Below are 22,230 nucleotides of genomic sequence, written 5' to 3'. Positions count from 1 at the left end.
GTTCTCACTGACTAGAAGCCATGGTGGGTGGCAGAGCTGGTGCCAGGCCCCATGCAGCATGCAAGGCCAGCATGCACGGCGTGCTCACCCACAGGCCACCCTTTCAGGGGATGGCAGCCTGACCAGGAGACAGGAGCCAGCTGCCCCCACTCCTTCTAGGGCGCAGCTGGCCACCCAAAGGCTGTGGACCCTTTCTCTGTGCTCTGAGATGTCAAGCCTGGGCAAGGCCCCAGGTGGCTCAGGGGAAGTAATCACTCAGCTTCAGAGAAAGCTGCAGCTCCAGAGAACAGGTCTGCAGCCTATGCATGTGGGGCCCCTTCTAAGCCAACCTCCTTCTCTAGCGAAGGGAGGAGAATGTGTTTGATCTCCTCTGGTCCCATCCTCCACATACATCCTCCTGGAGAGTCTGGCTTCCCAACCACTGAAAGGGTGAGTCCGGAGCATGCTTTCACCCCAAGCCTCTCCCTCCTTCTCCGCTCTGGCTGGGCTGGACTCCACCTGAATCGCCCCATGCCATGCCCATTACCTCCGCTGCTGGTACGGTACCTGCGGTTGGAGCAGCTTCAGAACACAGCGCCCAAGATAGCCAGAGAGGGAGAGGGCGAAAGAACGAGAGGGAAGAGAAAACAGCACAGGTGAAACCACAAGACAAGCAATCACAGGACAGAGAAGGTTCTGGCTCAAATCTGACCCAGACGGTATGGCCAAGTGCTGGTCACGGCCCTGAGGATGCCACCTGGTGTTCGGGGATCATGTTCAACTCCACTGGGGTCTGGCACGTTCCTACGGAAAACTTCCCTGGGTCCTGGAAACCTTTCTAATATACTCGTTTCTGCCTCTACTCAAGGACAGCTAAGAGGTGGCAGCAGAAACAGTCCACCTCGAGTGCTGTATTCCCAGGTCTTTCTCGAAGGGTGTGTCCTTTCCTAGCTGGGCTGGGGTGAAGGAGTCTGGGTAACCCTCAGTGACGCCAGGAACTGAAGGCATAAGGTACAGGTGGTTTAGGAGGACATCAACGCCTGTCAAAAGGATGGTTCCTTCATCCCCAGGGGCAGGCGCTGAACAGTGCTGGGGTGGGGGGTGGGTGAGAGGGAGCGCATTTGGCTGGCTGAACGCTCCCCACACCAGCTCAGCCTCGGAAGGCTGGGGCGTGTGATGGACTGGAGCCCGGAGCCACTGTCCTGCTGTCCTGCTGCCCCGTTGTATTATATGAAGTAAGAAACTCAGCTGGGGACTGAGAGACCTAAAAGGAATTCCTGAATTTGCCGCAAACCCCTAGGTTGAGAAGAAAGTCTCTCTTTGTTCTCCTGTCCCCTGGAGCTGAAGATCCTTCCCTGGGGTGGTCACTGGGGCCGGGTAACGGGGCTTTGTTTATCTGATGTTCTGTAATGGGGGGGGAGACGGGGAGGGAGAAGAAGCTCTCTTTATGTATCTCCTTACAGAATTAAGTAATCAAGGAAGTGCATCATCCCTGGCCTGGCCTTTGGTAACAGGCATATATTAACCACTTACCCAAAGTCCCCCAGCCCTAATAAATTGCCCAGGTCCCCAGGAGATTGGAAGGGTACGCTAGGAGGGGAGCTTACTGTGTAGCTCACTCCTGGTTTACAAGAGCAGAGAGGTAGAGACAAAGCACTGTCAGCCTTTCTCTACATTCTGCCTGCCCCCTCTCCTCTCTGCTTCAGTGCTGGCCTACTGGCCAGGGAAGTGGGGCCTGGGGAGGGATGCAGGGCTGCTTATGAAGCTGCACTGGGAGCCTGGGGTAAGGCAGCAGGGGCAGCAGGGCCTGGAAGCACTGCTCCTCTCCTGGGTTAGGGGTACCGCTGCTCAGGAGGTCCAATCAGGCCAGGGTCAGGCCACCGGACCTCAGCCTTCTGGGGAAAGCACTAGACAGGATAACCTGTTGTCAGCTTCAAGGATTCCTAATCACATCACCCCTTCTTTGAAGTCTTCCCTTGTAGAATCAACCCCCCTCCCCTGCACAGCCACTGCACTTCTGCCATCTAGACATGCACAGCTCATGGTGAATTACAATTAGATATTCCTGTGGATGTCCCTCCTTCTTGACTGTGTGAGCTTATTAGCTTTACAGCCCTTGTTTTGGGTACAGCGTCTGGCACCTCATGTTGTGGGTGCTCGAGAAATGGCCTTTGAAGAGACCATGGTGCCTCTGGAGAGGCAGAGCCTCCACCCGCTGTCATAGGGGATCTGCCAATATCGAGGCTTCTAGCGGCTCGCCTGCCCGAGAGGTTCCTGGAAGCCAGAACGTGTGCAGATGGGCCTGGAGCCCCCTCTAGTGGAGTTCTCAGGCAGGTGCAGCTCTGGGGCGGGGTGCGACGCTGCTAGATGCCAGAACCCAGGAGAGGAACTCACGTGCTCTCTGTGGAGCTGGTTTCGCAAATGGCTGTTTCCAAACCCCCTTTCCTCTCCTCAGCCTGACAACTCCCTCAATTCAGGCGGCAAGGAGGGACTACAGGGACTACACCTCCTGCTCTACTCATGATCCCGGCAATTAGCTTCAGTCACAGCTGTTCCCCTCTCTTCTCGGTGCCACGCATCCTCGAGAGAAGAAGGGGCACCCCCAGATCCCTCACGGGGCGGTCTCCATTGTACTGCTGCCTCCCTCACTAGGCGAGCATCTTCCCTGCTCTTTGGAGTTCGTGAGCACATTTACTTCCAGTATGCTTTCTCTCATCCCCTCAACTCAGCTACGATTCACACTCTCTTCCCTATTCCCCCACCAGAAGGAAAGATCACAGATGTTAAGTAGCTGAGTAAGCTAAGGCCAAGTCGGGAGCCAGGTCTGACTGCATCAGTAAGAAGATGTGTTTTCCAGATACATCGCCGGTACCTACCTCTCAGCACACAGGGTGGCTCCCTCCTCTGGAGGCCTCGAGGGCCTGCAGCCTCTCCATCCCAGGAGGCCGGGGAGGCCAGAGGCCGAGTGAGTGTTTCTCTAGGCATCTGAATTCCCCGGGACCATTCGCCCCGAGGCTGCCGCAGTGCACCTACCTTCATTCGGGGGTGCTGGTGACTCCTCTGTGACTGCTTCCCCAGAGCCCACCTGCGTCCTGGCACTGAGGGAAAAGCGGTAGCGCGACACGGGGTCTGCTCTTTGCATCGTGAACTTGGTCTGATTGGGAGAGAAGTTTTCCACTATCTGCTTTCCTACTTTGGTTCCATTAACTGGGGAGAGACAGGTAAGTGGAATTGAACTTTAGCAACATTGACCATGATGGGTTATATGATCTGCAGCTGGAAGGACGAAGCCTTCCCGACTCTGCTCGGAAGGGAACCCGTGAAACCTGCCCATGATCTTAAGGACTCAGGGGAGGGAGGTGATTCAAAGGCCGAGGGCTGTGCAAGAACTCCTTTCCGGCTCTTTGATGACGCACCAGGGTAACACTTTTCCACTGATCTCATTATCGCCAGCTCAGTGCAAAGTTATGCGGCTGATTCGGAAAGATTCAATTTTTAATCCTCGAGCCTTTTCAACAAGAACAGAACTTGAAGTTCCTTTTTTCCTTTCAAACAGAACTAGGGCAAAACCACTAGAGCTTTTCATTGCTAATGCCTCCTTTGTAAAAGGCCTCCTTTGTCAAATACCTCAAAGGGGGAAGGTCAGGTCCAGAGATGGATTCAGGACCACGCACACAGTTGGCTATTAAAATCCTCAACGGCACAGTACCTGTCCTTTGAGCTTCACATTGAGGCACATCGTCACCCACTTTAGGAGACTTAAAGTTTTTCAAATGAATGACACTCCTGTCCCTGCCTGGTGATGCTGAACTCTTTAGGTGAGGTCGTCCAGGCCCAGGCTCCTGACTGAGCCACTCCCAGTTCCATGGCAGCTCTACATACAGCTGCCTTACCATAAATGGCACCTTATTAAGGTGTCCCCTGGATTCCTATGCACGTACTATCCGCCCCATCGGATGGAAGGTCCATCAGGTAAGGAAACTTCTCTCCTAGACTTGTAGGTGTTAGAGACTCTAAGATTCCTGAGGGCAGGGGTTGAATCCCTCATCAAACCGGAAGTCCCCTGTCTCACCGGGCCGACTGGAAGCTCCCTGCAGGAGGAGGTGTGTCAGAAGAGCAGGGATTGGGTCTCACTTGCCTCCGCTAACCCTACAGGAAACTTTTTCCCTGGCCCCTCTATCCCTCCACAACGACCTCTGTACCCACAGGCTTTCTACCTTGATTCCTTAGGAAAAGTGTTGAGAATGGGGTTTCTGATTCTCAGGTTATCCAAGAGAAAGAAGGGCAGAACGTACAGGCCACGTATTTGAGAGTGTATCCAGTCAGGATCCCATTGGGGTGTTCTGGATGATCCCATTCCAGGTTGATTGTCTCCAGGTTGGGCTGCCGGACTCGGAAACGCCTGGGGGCACTGGGTACTTGGGGAAGGAGGAGAGAGTGGGGGAGATGGGGGAGAGAAGAGGGGTGGGCAAGATGAAGAAAACACAAAAAACAAAGCACAAGTATGAAGGCATTGACCTCTGGGCAACCCCCGTGCTGGATCGCTGTTAAGCCAGAACCCAGAGAACTACGAGGTGGCCAGCGCCCATCGCCCCATCCAGGACGGCGTTTCCCCAGATCTAGGACAAGCAGGGCTCGGACTCGGTTTACGTGGGGAAGAAGTCAGTCAAGTTCTCCTTTAGCAACTATCCTGGATTCAACACATGTTAGGCTCTGATCCTGCAAAGAAACCTCCAAGGTGGGCAGTCATTCCCAGGCAGGGAACCGGTTTTAGCCGTTTGGTAATAGAGGCTGCAGTTCCCAATCCTCAAAAAGGATTCTCACCGCTGGGCCCAAGCGTCAGGCCCTGGCCTCTGGGCTGAGAATGCCGGGTTCAGGGGAGAAGAGAGAGAAACCCACGATGGAACATGTGGATGGTGCCAAGAGCATGAGCAATGGGGCGGGGCTGGTGATGAGAACCAGACGAGGAGGGGAGACAGGAGTAAAGAAACAAGAGGGGAGAACAGAGGAGAGGACAAAGGAGGAAGAGAAGAAGAATGGGGAAAATAATAGTTAAGAAGGGAGAAAGGAGAAACAGGAGAGGGCAAAGCCACTGCCCAGCTGGTTCAAGAGGGCTGGCAGGAACAGGAGATGCGCCGGGACCTCGGCAGGTGTCTGCCTCCCAGGACCGGGCCACCCACTGCGGGGCAGTCTCTTGACTACAGTGGTGTAACAAGAGTGAAGGTCCTCGGGTACGGCAAACCAACCAGGTGCCTCTTGGGGTCAAGGTGCCTGAGCTCCCTCAGGAGGTGGCGGGCAGGCAGCCCCGGCTCCCGCAGTGCCCTCGGGAGTCCGTGTGCACATCCCGTCTGGAATCATGTCAGCAGCCAGCACAGTCTCGTCTTGACGTACAATCTCCCGTCAGGGCGGCCGCCTTGGTGACGGTGCTCCATGAGCACGGCCGGAGCTGCTCAGCTCGCAGGTCATCCCTCCTTGAGGTCAGGCAGAGGTCAATTTGTGTGGTCCAGGCCGAGCCACGCTGGAGCCGCTCAGGGCCACCTGGCCGCGCCACCCTCGTCCTGCCCTACCCAGGGAGCTGTGGCCGGACCTACCTCCTTCCGGGGTGGTGAACTCCTTGGTCTCACTGCGAGGCCCATCGCCTCGCCCATTGACCACAGCCATCTCCAGCTTGTAGTTACTGTAGGGGAAGAGGCGGGACACCACGCCACGGAGGCGGTCGCCGGGGAAGCCGGCTTGCTGCCTCTTCTGAGACACCCACAGGTTCTTCAACAAGCTGCTCTCCCTCCAGTAGTAGGCCTTCAGGACAGAGGCAGGCCGGTAAGGGTTCGGCCAGGCAGGGCCAGGTTAGTTGTTAGTGGTGGTGCTCGTGGTGACCGGTGTTCCCTTTGCTGGCCACAGGCTCCAAACCCCCGACGACCTCGTCCGGCCCACAGAGGGCTGGGGGTGTCCTGACAGTCCCCATACATTAGCCACTAGTGAGTGGGGACTGATGTCAAACAAAATGAGAGTTTTTGGTTTCAATCATTTTCTGAGCCATGTCGCCTCTCTGGGGAACAGGCAAGTCAGCCCAACTTACAGCTGAGCGGCTCCGTCTTGAGACTTCTTTCCAAGCTGGGAATAGGTTGCTCAGGGAGTCCGTGCCTGAACCACAAATTTGAGCCAAGGGTCCAGGCACGGAAAGCTCTTTTCGTGCTCAAAGACCGCATCACCTTGAGTTAGATTTAGTATGGTTTAGATTGGCAGCGGGCAGGAGTTGAAAAGCAGCAGGTTACCCCCGGAAGTCTGAATATAAGAAAGGGTTGATTTAATCCATTGAAGTCAAATGATTCCTTTTAATACTGTTTAAAGACCTTTAGGATAGTGACACCTCCAAGCCAATGGGAGACCGGGCTGTGGGGTGGCAAGAGCTCGGATGGGATGGGACGGCCTGTGCAAGGCGGTAGTGTCACAGGTACAGTCGAGAGAGTCTGAGACACGGGGTCTGATGAGCAGTGGAGGAGAAGCCCCAGGTCAGCTGTCACACGAGCATCACCCGGGGCCCCCAAGGGCAAGGTAAGGAGGAAGTCCAGACTTAAGAGGGGGACCCAAAGGGAGCTTTAGCCAAAAAAATCTCTAGGCAAGTAGGTTAAGGGTGCAAGTTGGGGAAGAGCTCATTTAAGCATATATATCACCTTGCCTTCCTTCCCCTACCTACCAAATCCATTTCCCGAGAAGAGACTGACTCCCTCTGTGTGCCCCCAACTGTCCATCAGCCAACTCTCGATGACCCCTAAGCCTGTGTTACCCCGGGGCTACAGCCTCCCCAGGAAGTTTTAAAAAGAGCTACTCATCAGGGAGAGCCTTGCACACCCTGGGTTTTCTCTCCCTTCCCTTTCAAAGAGAGAGACGTCAGGGATGGAAGAGGTGGCCAGGGGAAGCCAAGGGCCTCGATAATCGGAGTTGGCTGTGACAACAGGGAAGGGTTTGTACCCTTCTAGTGGCTCTTCCGGTTAGTTGGGGCTTCAGGAAATCAGACCGGGTGAGGCAAGCAGCCCAGCGGGGGCCGTTAGGAGAGGGGAGGGGTGTAGCTCAGCGGCGCCCCAACACTGCTTCTGAAGATACATGTGTGTCCACACACATGTATTACAAGCATAATGTGCTATGTACGGGCAACCCAAGCCCACCACCCTTCTCATGATTTTCTGCTGAGCGGAACCTCTCAGCATACCCGGTGCAGGATACATCTGCGTGTATATATATTTTTTTCTGGGTGTATTTTTGAACAGCTAACCCTAGACATCGTCTTCTTGAACCAACTCTGGCTCCAACAGCTATCCCAAGGGACCCCTTCCACATATCTTATGGCCCGCATCTGCTACCCCCTTGCCCTGGTTAGCGAGCCGGGTGGTTAGACAGGGCTTGGGGCTGGCTTCCTCACTCGGTACTCTCTGAGCTGGCCCTGGACCGTGTCGGAGTAGACGCGGTTCCACTGAAGGCTGATGGCTGTGCTGTTCAGGACTCGGATTTTAACATCAGTGGGTGCAGCCCTGGGATCTGCAATGTGTTGGGACAGAGAGCTGGTTATGCAGGCGGGGCTGGGCCCCCGACTCCGGAGTCCCCTCCGGTTTGTTCTCTGCTGGCCTGCGCCTCCAGCCCACTCTGGACACTGGGTACTCCCTGAGGGCAGGGGCCATGCCTCCTCCACCAGCCTGGACTTGAAAGAGTGTGGGGAGGCTCAGGACAAAAGGGCGGCAGCACAGGTGGAGGGCTCTGCCTACACGTTTAGAGGGCAATTATGTGCAACCGTCACACAGAGTCTCTGTTTGCCCCTCCATCCCATTGGCCACCCTTCCCCACCCTGCTTTGGGTCCCGGGAGGCTTGTCCTCTCTGGACCGTGTCAGCGGGGCTCCCCTGTTCTCAGGCTTCCAGATGGGTCTGCCCAACAGGAGGTAGCAACAGGAGCTCCCAGGGCAGGAGAGGGAAGATGGTATCTACCCCCCTGGCTGCCCGTTTGCGGGGAGGCAGGGTGACAGTAGTGCACTCTTCTACACAAGGGCAGCCCTCGCTGGCCATGGTGACTCGCCCGCCGCCAGCCCCTCAGGGCCGGAGCGGTATAACAGCCTCCTGCTGTTGCTGGCGCGCCAGCTGGTTTGCGGTACCTTGTTGCTGTCCCTCTTAACCCTGTCCTCACATTAGAAATAGTCCCCTTTGAGTGGCATTTATTTTCTGCCAGGGCCCTGCAGGAAACGTTACCTACAGACTAAAGACACCCCAACCAAGTTCAGGAGAAGATCCTGATCCTGTGACTACTTGCAAAGGGAGGGCCACTCCTCTCTCCCCCATAACTGGTTCTCACCCCGTTTTCTCTACTCTGCTGCAAAAGCAGGTGTGCCCCATCCTCTCTAAAGCATCTGCCGCAGGGGTACATGGATGCGATGGAAGCCGTGAGGTGGTCCGTGAAGTCCATGGCTAGATGCTGCCTTTTCCATACTTACCCTCCAGTAGTCCCTACCGTCTTCTGTCCGGAAGTGTCTGCCACCGTGCAGATGAGGCGTGGGACAGACGGAGGGCCTGCTGATCCCGTCTACTTATCTCCCAAGTGGGTCCAATGCATAATCACTTCCAGGGAAGCGCCCAACCCTCACTTACTCCCATCTCACCGTTATGAACCCCACTGGCCCTACTCCTGACCCCAGCATTGGCCCTTGTGACTCTGCTCCTCCCCAAGACTCTCTCCTCCCTTCCCTCTGGTCACCTCATCCACCTACATGATTTCTTCTTGGATCAGACCCAAACAGACCAGGACATGGATTGCCCTGACCAGGAGGGGCGTCACTGATGCTGTTGCTTTGCTCAAAAGCCTACAGGATTGATGTGCTGGGGGCAGAGAGGCTACCACCATCTGGAAAGCCAGGCACATACTTCTACATATATGCCCAGAATTGTGTTGATTTACTCAGTGACAGCCTCCAAAGAACTTCTCTTTTTATGTTAATTCCAAGGGCTAAGAGCGACACTGGGAATGTCGCAGTGCCTGGTCTGGAGCGTTCCAGGCTGGGGCTCTGTGGACCTTGCTTCCTCAAGGATTCCCCTGGGGAGCCCAGGGAGGAGTCTGGCCTGTGGCCCTGCTTCCAGTGGAGGTGCCTAATTATGGCCCGTTGGGACGGAGGGTGCTAGCAAGCCCTGGCGGTAAGGTAGATCAGAAGGCCTGGGTTCTATTTTCAAGCCTGACATTTGCTATTGTGCAATATTGGCAGGGGTTTCCCTTGCAGGGCCTCAGTTTTCATGTCGATAAAGTGAGAGTATTGGACTAGGTGATGACGTTCAAGAATACTAACTAGTGTTCGGATGATACCATCTCTGCTCCCGGCATTACCTTGGGCCTGTCTGCTCTAGGTCACTGTAGGGGATTTCTCTTCCCTGGGAACTGGCTGTCCTCCCAGGATGCTCTCGGAAGACCCCCGACCCACCCTGAGGTTCCTGGTCTGTGAGGGTGGCCTGTGCAGCCCAGCCGTCAGGGTCCTGGGTGGGGACAGGGGAGGGTACTCACAATCTTCTCCGGAGTAACCGATGACAGTGTCCGGTTCAGGGCCCTTCCCAAAGTCATTTTCTGCCTGGACTCGGATCTCATAGGGCACGTAGACAGGGGTCTGCCCCACCACATAGCGGGAGCCCCACACAGTGACATTGTTCCAGGTCTCTCGGGTCTCTCTCCGCCGCCACTTGACGATGTAGCGCAGGTTGGGGCCAAAGGCGGAGGTGGCGTTCATCGGCTGAGCAGGGAGAGAGACGGCAGGAGTGGAGAGGGTGCAGGCGAGGAGCCCAGGCCACCCACGGCTTGCACTCCTTCTGTGCCAGGCACCCTGCCCCAAAGTGCCCAACAGCGGCCAGCCCCCTGGCAGAGCTGGGGAGACCATGGCCCCCACTCTGAGTCCCCCCAGAGCCTGGAGTCCTGTGAAGCCAGCAGCGCGCAGATTCTCCACCCAAGCCCTAGTCCCTCTGATTCCACAGCCAGCCCGCCTGGCAGGTGCACAGGGAGCGAAAGCTTTATTGTCGACAGGACTCTTTCCTGTGATGCAGCAACCAGAAAACAAAATGTGGACAGTGATACAATGTCTCCAAAGTCAGAAAGGGGGGAGTTTGGTTCAGCCATAGCACGCGTGCTGCCAATGAACGCAAAATTCCAGATTTCAGTCCTACTTAATCCTTGCGTGTCTGCCCTGTCCTTCCCAAAAGGCTGGAGCTGGGAGTGAGCATAACTCTTGTTTTTGTTCCCTAAGGGCCTGGTCCAGGAAGCAGTCCCCCGGGAGCCTGGAATACAGAGCCATAGACCAAGAACCGACCCTTGCAAGGTCCTGCAAGACGAGTCCCGGTGTCTTAAGTCTGGGCTCTGCCCAGTTGCCAAGGCTGCTGTGATACCAGGCTCTCCGAAGACGGGGATGGTTGTGATTCCAAACTCTGTTATCTCCCTGTTTCCACTACTCACGTCAACAGCACAAAAATGTTAATATTTCAGTGGCTGAATTTGCATCTCTTAGACTTGGAAGGGGTTTGGAAAAAAGTCATTTTGAGGCCAGATATCCCAGTTTTGGTTTGGAAAATGTGGGTCAGTGAGCCGAGATGAAGATGAGCTTTTTCAATCCTGGCCCGGAGGACATCTTTTGAGTCACCTTGTCCATCCTGGACTTACAGATGGCTGGCACTGGAGGACCACTCAGAGGCTGGTCTCTCCCCACTCCCAGCAATCTCCAGTGATGGGCCCCCAGAACACACCAAAGTGAGGTACTGGTGTTTGGGCTAAATCTTTCCTACAGACTAATCTAAATTTCTCCCTCTTCTGAAGAAGCCCATTGATCCTGCAGGACTCTGTCTGATTTTGCCAGACTGACAGTCTCTGTTCCTTGGTCATCTCTGCTCCTGTCTCCCGTCTTCAATGTTGCTCTTAGACGTTCTCCTGTTTGGCTTCTGGATGCTCAATGCAGAGACGAGTAGCCCCCGCACCAGCCAGGTAGTCTGAGCCACCCTGCGGCCTTGGAGTCACAGGGGTGTGAAGGGCGAGGGCTCCCAGCCTGCGAGGCAAGCAAGCCCATCGTGGATGGGCTGCGAGGGGCTCTTACCGTCCACGTGATCTCCATGTTGTTCTTTCTGGTCCCCTCTCCCTTCACATCAGAGGGGTTGGACTCAGGGGCTGGAATCCAAATGGATGCAAAGTTCAAGTCCAGTCTATGCATTACCAGGGCACAGTAAGCAGCCTCTCTCCCGCAGCCTGACTGGTCCCTTCTACGCTCTTGTCTTTTCTCAGCGTCTCTCAACACACTCTGTCCCATAAGCAGCTGAACTCGCTCTGCCACTTTCTCATAAGGCTGATGTGCCTTCCTAGCTAAGATTTAAACCCCCCAAAGCAGGGATAATTTCTTTTGAATTTTAATCCCTTACAAGACAGCATTTATCATGAGGCTTTCCACACTTTAGATGCTCAGTACAGCCAACTCAATGTGGCTTATCCCCTGTGTGGATTACCCACTAAGCATGTTTAATGCCAGACTGGTTTACCCTGGCATTCAACATTTTTGGGGAGCGTCTCCACCCTCAATGAACCAGCATGATTTTAGAAATCTAAACATTTCATTACCCAAGTGTGTTAAGAAACCTGGTGCAACCCCAGATTATATATTTCTACTGCAAATCTTTGCCATAGCTCTTCCCTTTGAAGCAGAGCATCAAGAATTATTCATAATATTAGTAATAATAAAAATGACAGTTAACTTTTATTGTGTGCTTGCTATATGCACATCACGGTAAGTACCTGAATCCCATTTTCGAACGTAATCCTCACAACAGCCCCATGATGGAGATGGTGTTATTATTCTCTGTTTCACAGATGAGGAAGCTGAGCCTTGGAGAGGTTAAGTAACTTGCCCAGATTCATGTGGCTGGGGACCGGGGGAACTCAGTCTGAACTTGGGGTACCTGGCTTCAGCACCTCCCGTTAGCCCTCAAGCACTCACGTGCTCCACTGGTTCGGTAGCGCTCGGACGGGAGGCTGGGATGGCTGCTGCCCACCTCATTGATGGCAATGACCCGGAACTGGTAGTTGACATAGGGGGACAGCTGGAGGATGGCTGAGTTGACACTTCCTGGGAACTTGGAATGGTCATGCCAGACCCCTGGCTGGAACTGGTCCTCTTCAAACTGGACAACGTAGTCTGAGGGGGCAAAGGAAGACAGAGCTGTTTGGGGAGCTGAGTTAGTGAGTTTTTTCTCAAGAGCACTCCTTCATGGTTTCCATTAGTCTTTATAATCTCCCTTGGGTAGACAAAGGCACTGGTATTCTTCCCAAAACCCAGAAAGGGAAACCAAGGCCTCCACGCGTTCTGTCAACAGGCCAGGACACACGTCAAGTGAGGCCGAAGTGGGACCAGAAACCAGGGCCAGGCCTCCGGCTTCCGGGCTGCCGTCCCCCCTTTCTGGACAGTAGTGCAGGGCCTCGGCTGACCTGTGATGGGGCTGTTGTTATCGTCCCCCGGAATCCAGGTCAGTCTCACGCTCCTCTCGGCCAGGTCGGTGAGCTCCAGGTCCCGGGGTCGGTCTGGCCGTCCTGACAGCAGAGGGAGAAGACACCACGCAGGCCTCCCGAGTTAGAGCCGGCCCGTCCCTGTGCTGGCCTCAGCCCTGAACACTGTCCCACGGACAGGACTCTGGCGGGCTGAGGTCACCACTGCAGGAACCAACCCCAGCCTGTGCCGGAGGGTCAGCACAGGGACCGCCCCCTTCCCTCAGGGTTCAAGGAAGAACAAAGAGAGAACCCTGAATTCCACCACCACCCCCAAAATATCAAGGAATGCAGGGCACAGGGAGAGCTGGGGCCAACCCACCCCATTGCTGCGGATGTTCTCGGAGTGCAAGCATTTGGGAAATGCTGCCGTTTGCATTAGATCCACGTTCACAACCTTTAGGAAAACTGGTGAAGAAGTCTGGGATTTTGTCTCATTTTCTCATAATTAACTTCTACTCAGTGTGCCGAGGCTCTGAGGGGGCAGGAGCCCCGGGGGTGTTTGGAGAGCTGAGCAGGGCAGACCAGTTAAGGGAATAGAGGGGACAAAGACGGAGGACCAGGCCAGGGAGGAGACAGGGACTCAGTCTAGAAGTTTCAGTGATGGACAGCAGGACAGAGGCCCTAACAAGGGTGGGGGCAGCACCTCTTTGGGGCTCCAGTCTCACTGGATTTCCTAAGTGTGTGTGCATGCCCTCCCGGCCTGGGGATAAAGGCATCTGGCCACTGACTGCTGAGGGTGGGCGTGATTTTTTTTCTCCTATCCTGGCTCCTTGAGCCAGCTATTTCCACCTTTTGGCCGGTTACTGGAAGGATCTGGAAGGTGAGTCACTGGAGCCCACATTCATGTGTGTTGCACACGAATGTGTGCGGATTGGAAATGGGCGTATAGTAGATGTGAAAGGCTGCAAAACAGATGGGCCTACAGATAACTCAAAGCAAGTGGGTTTCCTGACTGAATACACTTCAGAGGCTAAGCTGGGGGAGGAGAACAGGCCACCCCCAGGGAGTGGTGGGCGTGGCCAGAGTAAGGGACTGGGGACGCGGGAGCGACAGCCGGACTTTGGAGCTCAGTCTGTGAAAGGAGCAGGAAGCCGGGAGTCGGGCTGTGATGGGCTAGGGTAGGTGACGTGGGCCTCTTCAGAGGAGTCAGATTTGGCAGGGAGCGGGGCAGGCCGCCCCTTGCCTGTACACAGCACTCCTGTCCGGCAGTGCTTTCCTCCTCCTGGACTCCTCCCTCCCAGACACCTCGAGTGCTTGGCAACGGTCCCCGGGATTAGTATGAATTACCTTTGGGCAGGGCAGCCAAACGGTTAGTTGGAGTGGCCTGATCAGCTGCAAAGGTAAGATGGGTTATCCAGGTTAGCAGGTTATGTGGGGATAAAGGTGTTCTCGAAGGGTGGGAATAGGTAGCCAAGGCCTGAACAGCTGCCCCTGCGCAACTTCACCCCTCCCCCACTTCCACGGAGAGGGCCCCACCCTCACAAAGGCCTGCCTGTGCTCCCTCCACAGCCAGGGGCAGACACCCTGGGTCCCTCCTGTCCCAATGCTACGACTGTGCCTGGGCCCACTGTTCCCTGCGACCATGCAGGGACACTGCTGAGGGACAGGAGTGCACTGAGAGTTATGGCAATAGGGGGCCCAGAGACAGCAGAGATGAGGAGGTGATTTGCTTCCCCGGACGGGGGAGGCTACGTCCCCAGGTCTGGGATGGCTTAGTATTTACAGTCTGGCCTGGACACGAGGGCAGGCCAAGACAGGATCACCCGAAATGCACAGCACCCTGTGAAGTCCCATCAGGAAAGGGGTGCAGAGAGGAAGGCTAGCAGAGGGCGTTGGAAGGACAAGCACAAAGTTCAGTCTTGCTTCAAGGATGGATTGTTTTAACTGACTTAGTGGTTTAGAGTTAGCTGTAAAGTTGGTAAAAATGATCCCAATGAGAACCCCCGTCCATTTCCCTCTCTCCTTCAGGCACCCTTCAGGTGAGGATTTGGGCAAGTTAATGGTTCCATTCAGGAGGTAAGGCGTCCAGCACAGCTTGTTCGGAAAGGAGCAGCTTCCTAACCCTTAAACCAGAAGGCAGGAGGATCACCAGGCCTGGCAGGAGGATCACCAGGCCTGGCTGGCTCGCTGACCACGGGCTCTGCCCTTGGAACCGTCCTCCGCTTCTCTGGCCTCGGGAAATAGGGGGTGGGGATCAGCGCCAGTGTGGGCAGCGGCAGTTACCTAGCACGGTCAGGTAGGCCTTGGCCAGGTCTTGGTCCAGCTCGGTGCTGGCAACGCATGTGTAGCTACCCTGGTCCCGCTCGGCCACACCAAAGATGGTCAGGGAGTCCTCTTCCTTCTTCATCCTGCAAAGGTATCGGGGAGGGGTTGGGAGGAAGGTGAGGAGGGTGACAGTGAAGGGGGCAGGCAGCAGGAATGCTGGGCACTGCCCGGCTGCTTTCTCCCTGAAGTGGGGACGGTGGGTCAGAAGGGAGGAGGCGGTGCTGTAGTCTGGGCTGGGCTGCCACAGCCCATCCTAGGGGACGTGAGGCTCCACCTCAGTGCTTCGAGAGAGGCAGGGTCTTCATGTCACCTTGAGCACTTATGGTGCTTGCGGGAGGGGACAGGAAAGTGGGTGGAGCCAAAGCAGCCCTGGCCCATATTCACTGTCCTCAGTTCCCACACTGGGTCTGCTCTCTGTGCCTTTCCTGTGCTGTGCTCCCCTCCCGAATTAGGGCACAGTTAGGCCCACGCCCAAAAGGCAGGTCTTCTCGTACTTCCAGCTCTGTCTTCAGCCCAGATTGACGCCCAGGCTCAGCCCAGGTGCCCCGGGCTCCTCTGTGCTGTCTCCCACAGAGGGAGGAGGGCACCAAAGAGCAGGGCTGACTGTGAGCATGGCTGAGGGCCAGAATGCCTGCACCCCCCCACAGGCTACGCCCCTGCAGAAAACCAGATCATCGCTGGAAACAGCTGGTACCGATGCTCAACCTGCCCCGAGACGGACGGAGTCCTGAGGGGAGGCTCGGATCAGCCGTTCTTAACCCTAGCTGCACATTACAAACACCTTGGTGGGACTTTTAAACACTTTCTATGCCTGGGCCCTCCCTCAACTCCAATTAAATCCGAATCTGGGATGATGGATGGGTGGGGCAGGCCTGGGCCTGGTAAGCGGTCCCAGGTGCATTAAGGGCGGAGAGCCCCATTAACCACAAGGGTTAGAGTCTGCTCGGCCAACCGTGCCCTCTGCTGGAGAACAGGAGCGCTGCAGGCAGGGCTGAGAGGATGGGGAGGGCGTCCTGGCTGTGAAAAGGAGGAAGGGAAAGGATCAAAATAAAGGGAGGAGGACAAGAGAAGAAGTGAGGGAGGGAGGAGGAGGAGAGAGAAGCAGAGCCCTGACGGGGGAGGGGGGGAAGCTGCAGTGGGAGGGGGGTCTCGCCTGATGTGGAGGGAGTCGCTGAGGCTGTCACACCCTCCTCAGCAGTTCCCCAGTGACACACATGACACAGGTTCCCTATGTTCTTCAATGCATCCCCAAGAGCAAGGGAAAAGAAAACGCCCCAGAGGAGCAGCAGGAAGGAAGGAGGGAGGAGCAGAAACCTGTTCCCGACGTAGAGGGGCTCGTCGTCCTTCAGCCAGTACACCGTGAGCTTCAGGGAGGGGTCGTGCTTCACGCGACACTCCAGCTGCACCGTGGTGCCCCTTTTGGCGACCTGGTCCTCAGGCATGCGGTAGATCCTGGTGGGGTCTGTGGGGAAGCCCCCGGAGCTCGTCTCTGCCACCCCACGCCCGTGTGGCCACACAGTGTGACATGCATGACCTCCAGGTTAGATGGACCACGGAAGTGGCAGAAATAGGATTCGGTTACATGAATGGTAGGGGACGCCTGGTATGGGGGGATCCCAAACAGTAGCCAATCCCCAAATCCTTTCTCTCCAGTTCAGGAACATAGGACGTCTTTTCTGGGGTGGTAGTGGGGAGCTGGTGTGGGTAACAGGCGTCCCTGCCTACGTCTGTTTGGACCAGGCTGGTAATGACTCAGTGCTCGCAACACCAGGCCAGCCAGAGGCCCTGGCCACGAAACTTCCACGGAGAGGACACACAGACCTGGAGGGAGGTCCCACTAGGTATTAAGCATTAGGTGTGGCACATTTTCAAAGTGAGTGACACACATGGATAACCTTGAGGAGATGGCTTCCTTGCCCTCCCCACCCCTCCCTCTAGCTAGCAACTCTCTGCTTTACCTTTGACTTCCAGGCGGACTTGGTTCTCAGCTTTGCCCAGGATGTTGGTGGCAACACAGGTGTAGATGCCTTGGTCCTCTTTGCGGATCATCTTGATTTCCAGACTGCCGTTCTCGTAGACATGGTAGTTGCCACCATCCAGGTTGCTTCCTTGCCCATTCTTAAACCTCACAACAGAGCGGCACGACACACAGCATACTGAGAAAGGACCAGCCCGGGGGCGGGAGGAGCCCCGAGCCTTGTGGGTCTTGCCTCCGACCACTGGGTGGCCTTGGCAAGTCTCTGGGCCTCGGTTTCTTTCTTTGCACAATAAGAGGGTTGACCCAGCTGATCTGCCAACTCCTCCCAGCTTCAACCCTTTAAGGCTCCCAGGACTTGCTGAATACCTCTCATGGGCCAGATGGAATGAGAAAGGCGAGACAGAGGACCCCGTGGGGGAGGCCTGGTCTCCTGGAACTTACCATCGGAGTGTGGGGATGGGAGACCCAAAGAACGGGCAGTCCAGCCGCGTGCGGTTGTACAGGATCACCCTGATGAGCTGGTTCCGGGGTGACAGCATCCGAGGCGGCACGTCTGCAATTCCCAGAGAACTGACCTTGGGTGGGGAGTCTTCCTCTTCCTCTTTGTGGACCAGTCTTATCTCTCTGTTCCTTCTCCTCACAGCAGCTTTCTCAGCACCAGCGTACCTTCCCCCATCAACCTCCCACCTTTAAGAAGCCTCTGAGGATTAGGTGAGGAAGGAGGAAGCTTATCCATTTGTCCTTCACCTACCCTACATCTAGTCCAGCTTTTGCAAAGGGTTCCCCCCAATTTTCCAGCAGCTCCTATACCTGCCCCTCCACAGCCCCAAGGCTTCTCCTCGCTGCACCTGCCCACTGCCCTCTCCCTGCTCTGGGAATGCCACAAACATATTCAGGACTATTTCCCACCGAGACCATGGAGAACCCAGGGAGAGTCAACATGGACACACCAAGGAGACGAGATGGTCCCTCCTCTCATCAGGGGAGGAAGGGGACTGAGACTGACTTTTGGCATGGAATGAACTCTGTCTGCACACCCAGCTCTATGGATTTTAAGTCCTCCACCCTCCCCGCAAATGTCATTCTGGGTCTCCGTGCTTCCCCCATCCTGCCGCCCTCATACCCCACCAGCCTGGTCAATCACTGGAGAAGAAAGTGTGCCCATGAGGGGAGCAAGGTCCAGGCAGGCGAGCGGAGGGAGGGGTGCACTCACCCAGCACACTGACGAAGGCGTTGGCCAGCAGGTAGCCGTGCTCGTTGGAGGTGTTGCACTGGTACACGGCCCTGCTGCTGATCTGGGTGTCCCGGAAGATGATGGTGTCCCCGGCCACCTCACGGTTTGGGTTGGGTGGTGCCGCTACAGTCAGAAAAGACACTCCTTGTGAGAATGGGGGAGGGCAGGGCGAAGGGCACTTGGGACTCTGGCCAGGACTCCCTGGTAGGACTGGGGTGCTGCGGAGGCAGTAGCACTGGGCCAGCTCAGACCCAGCTTCCGGCCCACCACTGCCTAGCTGTGTGGCCTGGGTCCATCACTGAGCCCACTAGAGTTTATTTCTCAATCCATCCAATGGGAATAGGAATCCCGGTCAAACCTACACAGCAGCTGGGCAGCTGTGGTTGACAGCGTAGGCTTTGGAAACAGGAGGGGTGTGAATTCTAACCACACTACCTGCCGGCACTCTTCAATGGCTCTGCACTTCAGTCTCCTTGTCAACTGAATGGGGATAACATACCACCTTGTGGGGCTCTTGTGAGGATGACCGGAGATTCTCTGCATGCCATTAGCAGAGGGCTCAGCATACACTGATTATTATCGTTGTTGTTATTTTAATTCAATGTGCATATACTCAAATGTATTTTGAAAAGGATAAAGCAATGTCCAACTAGACGGGACCTACCACCTTCCCATCCTCTGAGCAGAGCACTCTGCAGACATTCACAAAGTTAAATCCGGAAGTCGATGTCTGCTGAAAGCTGAATGAGTCCCTGCGTTTGCCAAAGCTACCTGATCTTCCCAAGACGAGTGCACACTGAGAAGACAATCCCTGCTGCAGTTCTGCTGGTACCACTGGCTGGGGATGCAAAGAGCAGAGGCTGGGGAGTGGCCATGGGGTCTCACACCTGTCCCTGTTATCACTCCAAGACCAGGGGCAAATCAATAACCCCTCTGGGCCTCATTTCCTTCACCTGTCAAATGCGGAAGCATTACTCCCATCTTTCCCCTACTCTGAGGAAGGTTAAGATAAGAGAATGATAATGAGATAATGAGCTGTACAAATAAAAGTTTTTTAGAAGTGTAAAGAATCCCTACTTTTCTCATCTTTCACCACCAGAAGGTGCCTTTCCTCTGCAAGATTTCGGGACTGAGCCAGATGACTTGGTTTGCGTGATCTAGGAACTCATCCAGGATCACTCAGACCTACCACAGAAGTCGGCAGAGAGGAACCCAGGGTCTGGCCCCGTGGGCTCCACCCCACAGATAGCAAGTCTGAGGCCGGAACTAGGGAATCAGCAGGTGAACAAAGCCGAGGTCAGCATCCTTATCATCTTTCCGGAGTCTCCACTCAGCAAAAAAGCGCAAAGGAAGCCTATGCCAGCAACTTCAAGTCTCCTTGCCCGGCAATTCCCACAGACCAGCTTTCCTCCCGGTCACTCCCTTGAGTGACGGGGGACCTTTCCCTGGGCCAAGGCTCAGCTGTAAATCCTGAACTTTGCATTCACTTAATGGTGCTGTGAAGTTTAGAGCCTTTGTTTGCTTTGTCCCCACACTGCTACCAGGACAGGGAGAAGGGCAGAGGGCAGGCCGTGTCCGTGTGTCGCTCGTATCCAGAGGCAGGATATTTCCTGGGATAACTAGATGCTCAGTACTAGACAGGGTAGACATATTGCGCTGTCACAGCAGCCCACAGCTTCCCCACTCACCAGCCATGTGACCTCGGGCAATTCCCTGCACCATCAGAGCCTCATTTCCTCATCTTTAATGTTTGAGGTTAAAGAGGTAAGAGGAAAGCACAGTGCCTGGCACACAATAAATGTCTAGGAAGGTGCGTTCTCCTCTACCTGTCTCCCTGCCTCGCCACCTGTTTCTATCAGCTGTTGCTTGTGAGTTAGGCTCTGAGGTCTTGCCATCTATTTTTTGCCCCATCGGGTTGATAACACTGTTTGCATTTCCTCTGACCCCTTAGAGAAAGTAAGGACAGGACATTTAAAAAGTAAATGCAACTGGAGTGAAAATGATGTGAAGAGTTGACCTCTGGCTGGAAGGATCCCTGGAGTCACGCACTCCGGTATCTGGGTAGGACTAAATCTTCCTGACGTCTGTGCGCACTCAGTAACTGCACTGTGCACCTCTGCTCTCATAGGGAAGTTTTCCCTCATTTCTGACCATATCTTTCATGTTGTCGCGTAACCCTGCCTCTTATTTTGCCCTCGGCAGAGAGAGGAACTTGGGTAAACGATGGAAATGAGTTACCGAGCTCTCGTCTACCTCCTGAGCCCCAGCCATCACTCAGAGCCTATACTCTCAGGAGATACAGGCTGAGGTCTCTAGCCCTTGAACTGGGCTCTGTAGTTATAAAGGGCAGAAGGCAGAAATTTATGAAAAAAGCCCAGGGAGCAGAAATCCCCTAAGCATGGGAACATAACCACAAGCCTTCTGTTCTCTCTCACACACAAATGAGGCAGGTTTCCTGCCTCCTGAGATGTCCAAAGAGATGGGCTACTCCCTCACTTCTGCTGCAACAGGGCTGGCCCGCAGGGATGGTGAGCTGCATCCTCTGGCAGGAGACAGAGCAGAGGCAGGTGGGAGAACAGTGCGTTACTCACATTGCAAAGGTTCCCCATTCACCATCCACTGGACGGTGGGCTTGGGGTTCCCGTTGGCTCGACACACCAGTCTCCCGTCCTCGCCAGGAGCCAGGATAAGGTTCTTGGGTTCGTCCAGCCAGTAGGGAGCAGCTGGAAGACAAGGACAGGCATAGGCAGGGGTGTCAGATGACAGGAGCAGCCAGAAGGAACCAGTGGGCCCCCTCTAGGAAGGCAGGAGCCCCCGAGTGCCAGCCCCAGGCCCCCGCCACCTGCCCAGGGCTCATCCCGATAGGGTGACAGTCTAGGCTGCCTTTGGTCAGCTTGGCACTACAGACGCTGACTGATTTATTTCAAGTTCACAGAACAAGAGTTCTAAACTGGGGCTCCCTGAAGAGCTGTTAACAAACATGGGTGCCAGGGCCCATCGTCGACCTACTAATCGGAATCCTCAGGGGACGACCGGGCGGCCAATGCGTTGGGAGCTCCCCAGGCACTCGTGGTGTGCACCCAAGGGCTTGAGCCAGGGAGGGTGGTCAAGTAGCAGGGCTCGGCCCTGTGGATTCCTGCGGTTGTTGCTGCAGGATCAGACCATTTAGGAAAGGCCTGATATTCATTCTTTTAGACACTAAGCTTCGGTTAGAGCAGACGCTCTTAGCCGGCCACCCCTTCCAATTTTCTGGAAATTTCTGTGAATATGTGGATATGGACTTTTTTGAGAAGAGGGTCCTCTGGGTCAGAGTCCCAAAGATCTTGAAACCCCAATAAGGGTTAAGAGCCCCTGGTTCGAGCGTGGTGTTGAAACCAAGGTCACAAGTCAACCTGAGCATGTACTAGGAAAGTTCTTGCGCTGTGGTTTCAGACCTCATCACCCCAATCCTCATTCAGCCCACCACTCAGACTGAGAAGTGACTAGTGCACCCCCCTCGCAACCCGTGGCTGGGACCCCCACAGAGGCATGTGCTCTGTTGCCTACAACAGCTCAGGTGGCCCATCTATGCTTTGGGGGGAGGGAAGTGATTTTTTGAAAAATAATTTGGGCCATGACGACTCCCCATTTTTAAAAGAGAACCACACACAAGTATACAGACAGTACAGGCCTAAGACAACACACCGTGAACAGGACTGCGAAACGAAAGACAGAAAGGTTCTGGGTGATCCAGATAGGCCACAGGAGAAAGCGCACCTGCTGAGGGAGCCCCAGGCACAAAGAGGAGTTGGGCAATGGTCAGGGCAGATTCCCTCCCTTAACACCTCCCTCTTTCCCCCTGCCCTTTTACACACACACACACACACACACACACACACACACACACACACACCTGGGGGTGACACCATTCCTGCAGGACACTATTGCCACTAATCAGCGTGTTGGACGTTTTCCCCACTCACCCTGCCCCCCAACCACCCTGAGAGGGAAGGGTGGCCACGGAGCGTAGGGCTGGCAAAATCATCGTAATGAGAAATACACACAACGTACCCTTTACTCTCACCGAGATCGTGTGCCGGATGCTGCCCATCTTGTTGGAGGCCAGGCAGAAATACTCCCCGGAGTCTTCCTCGGACACGTTGGTGATACGCAGGGCCTTGTTAAAGTTCTCAAACTTGGCTTTGTCAGACGGGAGGTCCCCACCTTTCTTGTACCATGCGATGTCTGGTGTTGGGCTA

At 55.2% G+C, this 22,230-nt stretch overlaps 1 protein-coding gene across 11 annotated transcripts in view; it reads right to left on the bottom strand.

The window, feature by feature from the left end:
• NFASC (neurofascin) overlaps positions 1-22,230 on the bottom strand; it is a 189,727-nt gene that overhangs the window by 29,319 nt on the left and 138,178 nt on the right. For 6 of the 11 annotated variants that reach the window (XM_073802129.1, XM_073802140.1, XM_073802148.1 and 3 more), the window contains 15 exons: positions 22,043-22,227; positions 20,584-20,715; positions 17,972-18,115; positions 17,200-17,311; positions 16,739-16,905; positions 16,095-16,242; positions 14,739-14,863; positions 13,803-13,847; positions 12,456-12,557; positions 11,968-12,165; positions 11,077-11,147; positions 9,510-9,732; positions 4,275-4,397; positions 3,013-3,186; positions 547-561 (listed from right to left, as the gene is read on the bottom strand). In XM_073802129.1, the coding sequence (XP_073658230.1) occupies positions 547-561; positions 3,013-3,186; positions 4,275-4,397; positions 9,510-9,732; positions 11,077-11,147; positions 11,968-12,165; positions 12,456-12,557; positions 13,803-13,847; positions 14,739-14,863; positions 16,095-16,242; positions 16,739-16,905; positions 17,200-17,311; positions 17,972-18,115; positions 20,584-20,715; positions 22,043-22,227 (1,964 nt within the window). Of the gene's footprint in view, positions 1-546; positions 562-3,012; positions 3,187-4,274; positions 4,398-5,570; positions 5,776-7,396; positions 7,513-9,509; positions 9,733-11,076; positions 11,148-11,967; positions 12,166-12,455; positions 12,558-13,802; positions 13,848-14,738; positions 14,864-16,094; positions 16,243-16,738; positions 16,906-17,199; positions 17,312-17,971; positions 18,116-20,583; positions 20,716-22,042; positions 22,228-22,230 lie in introns of all 11 variants that reach the window. The other 5 variants (XM_073802151.1, XM_073802152.1, XM_073802158.1 and 2 more) reach the window with 4 other exon arrangements.

Source organism: Tursiops truncatus, chromosome 1 (genome assembly GCF_011762595.2).
Source record: "Tursiops truncatus isolate mTurTru1 chromosome 1, mTurTru1.mat.Y, whole genome shotgun sequence".
Lineage (NCBI taxonomy): Eukaryota > Metazoa > Chordata > Mammalia > Artiodactyla > Delphinidae > Tursiops > Tursiops truncatus.
The sequence above is the reverse complement of the archived record's forward strand: the minus strand, read 5'-3'. Positions and strand labels throughout refer to the sequence as shown.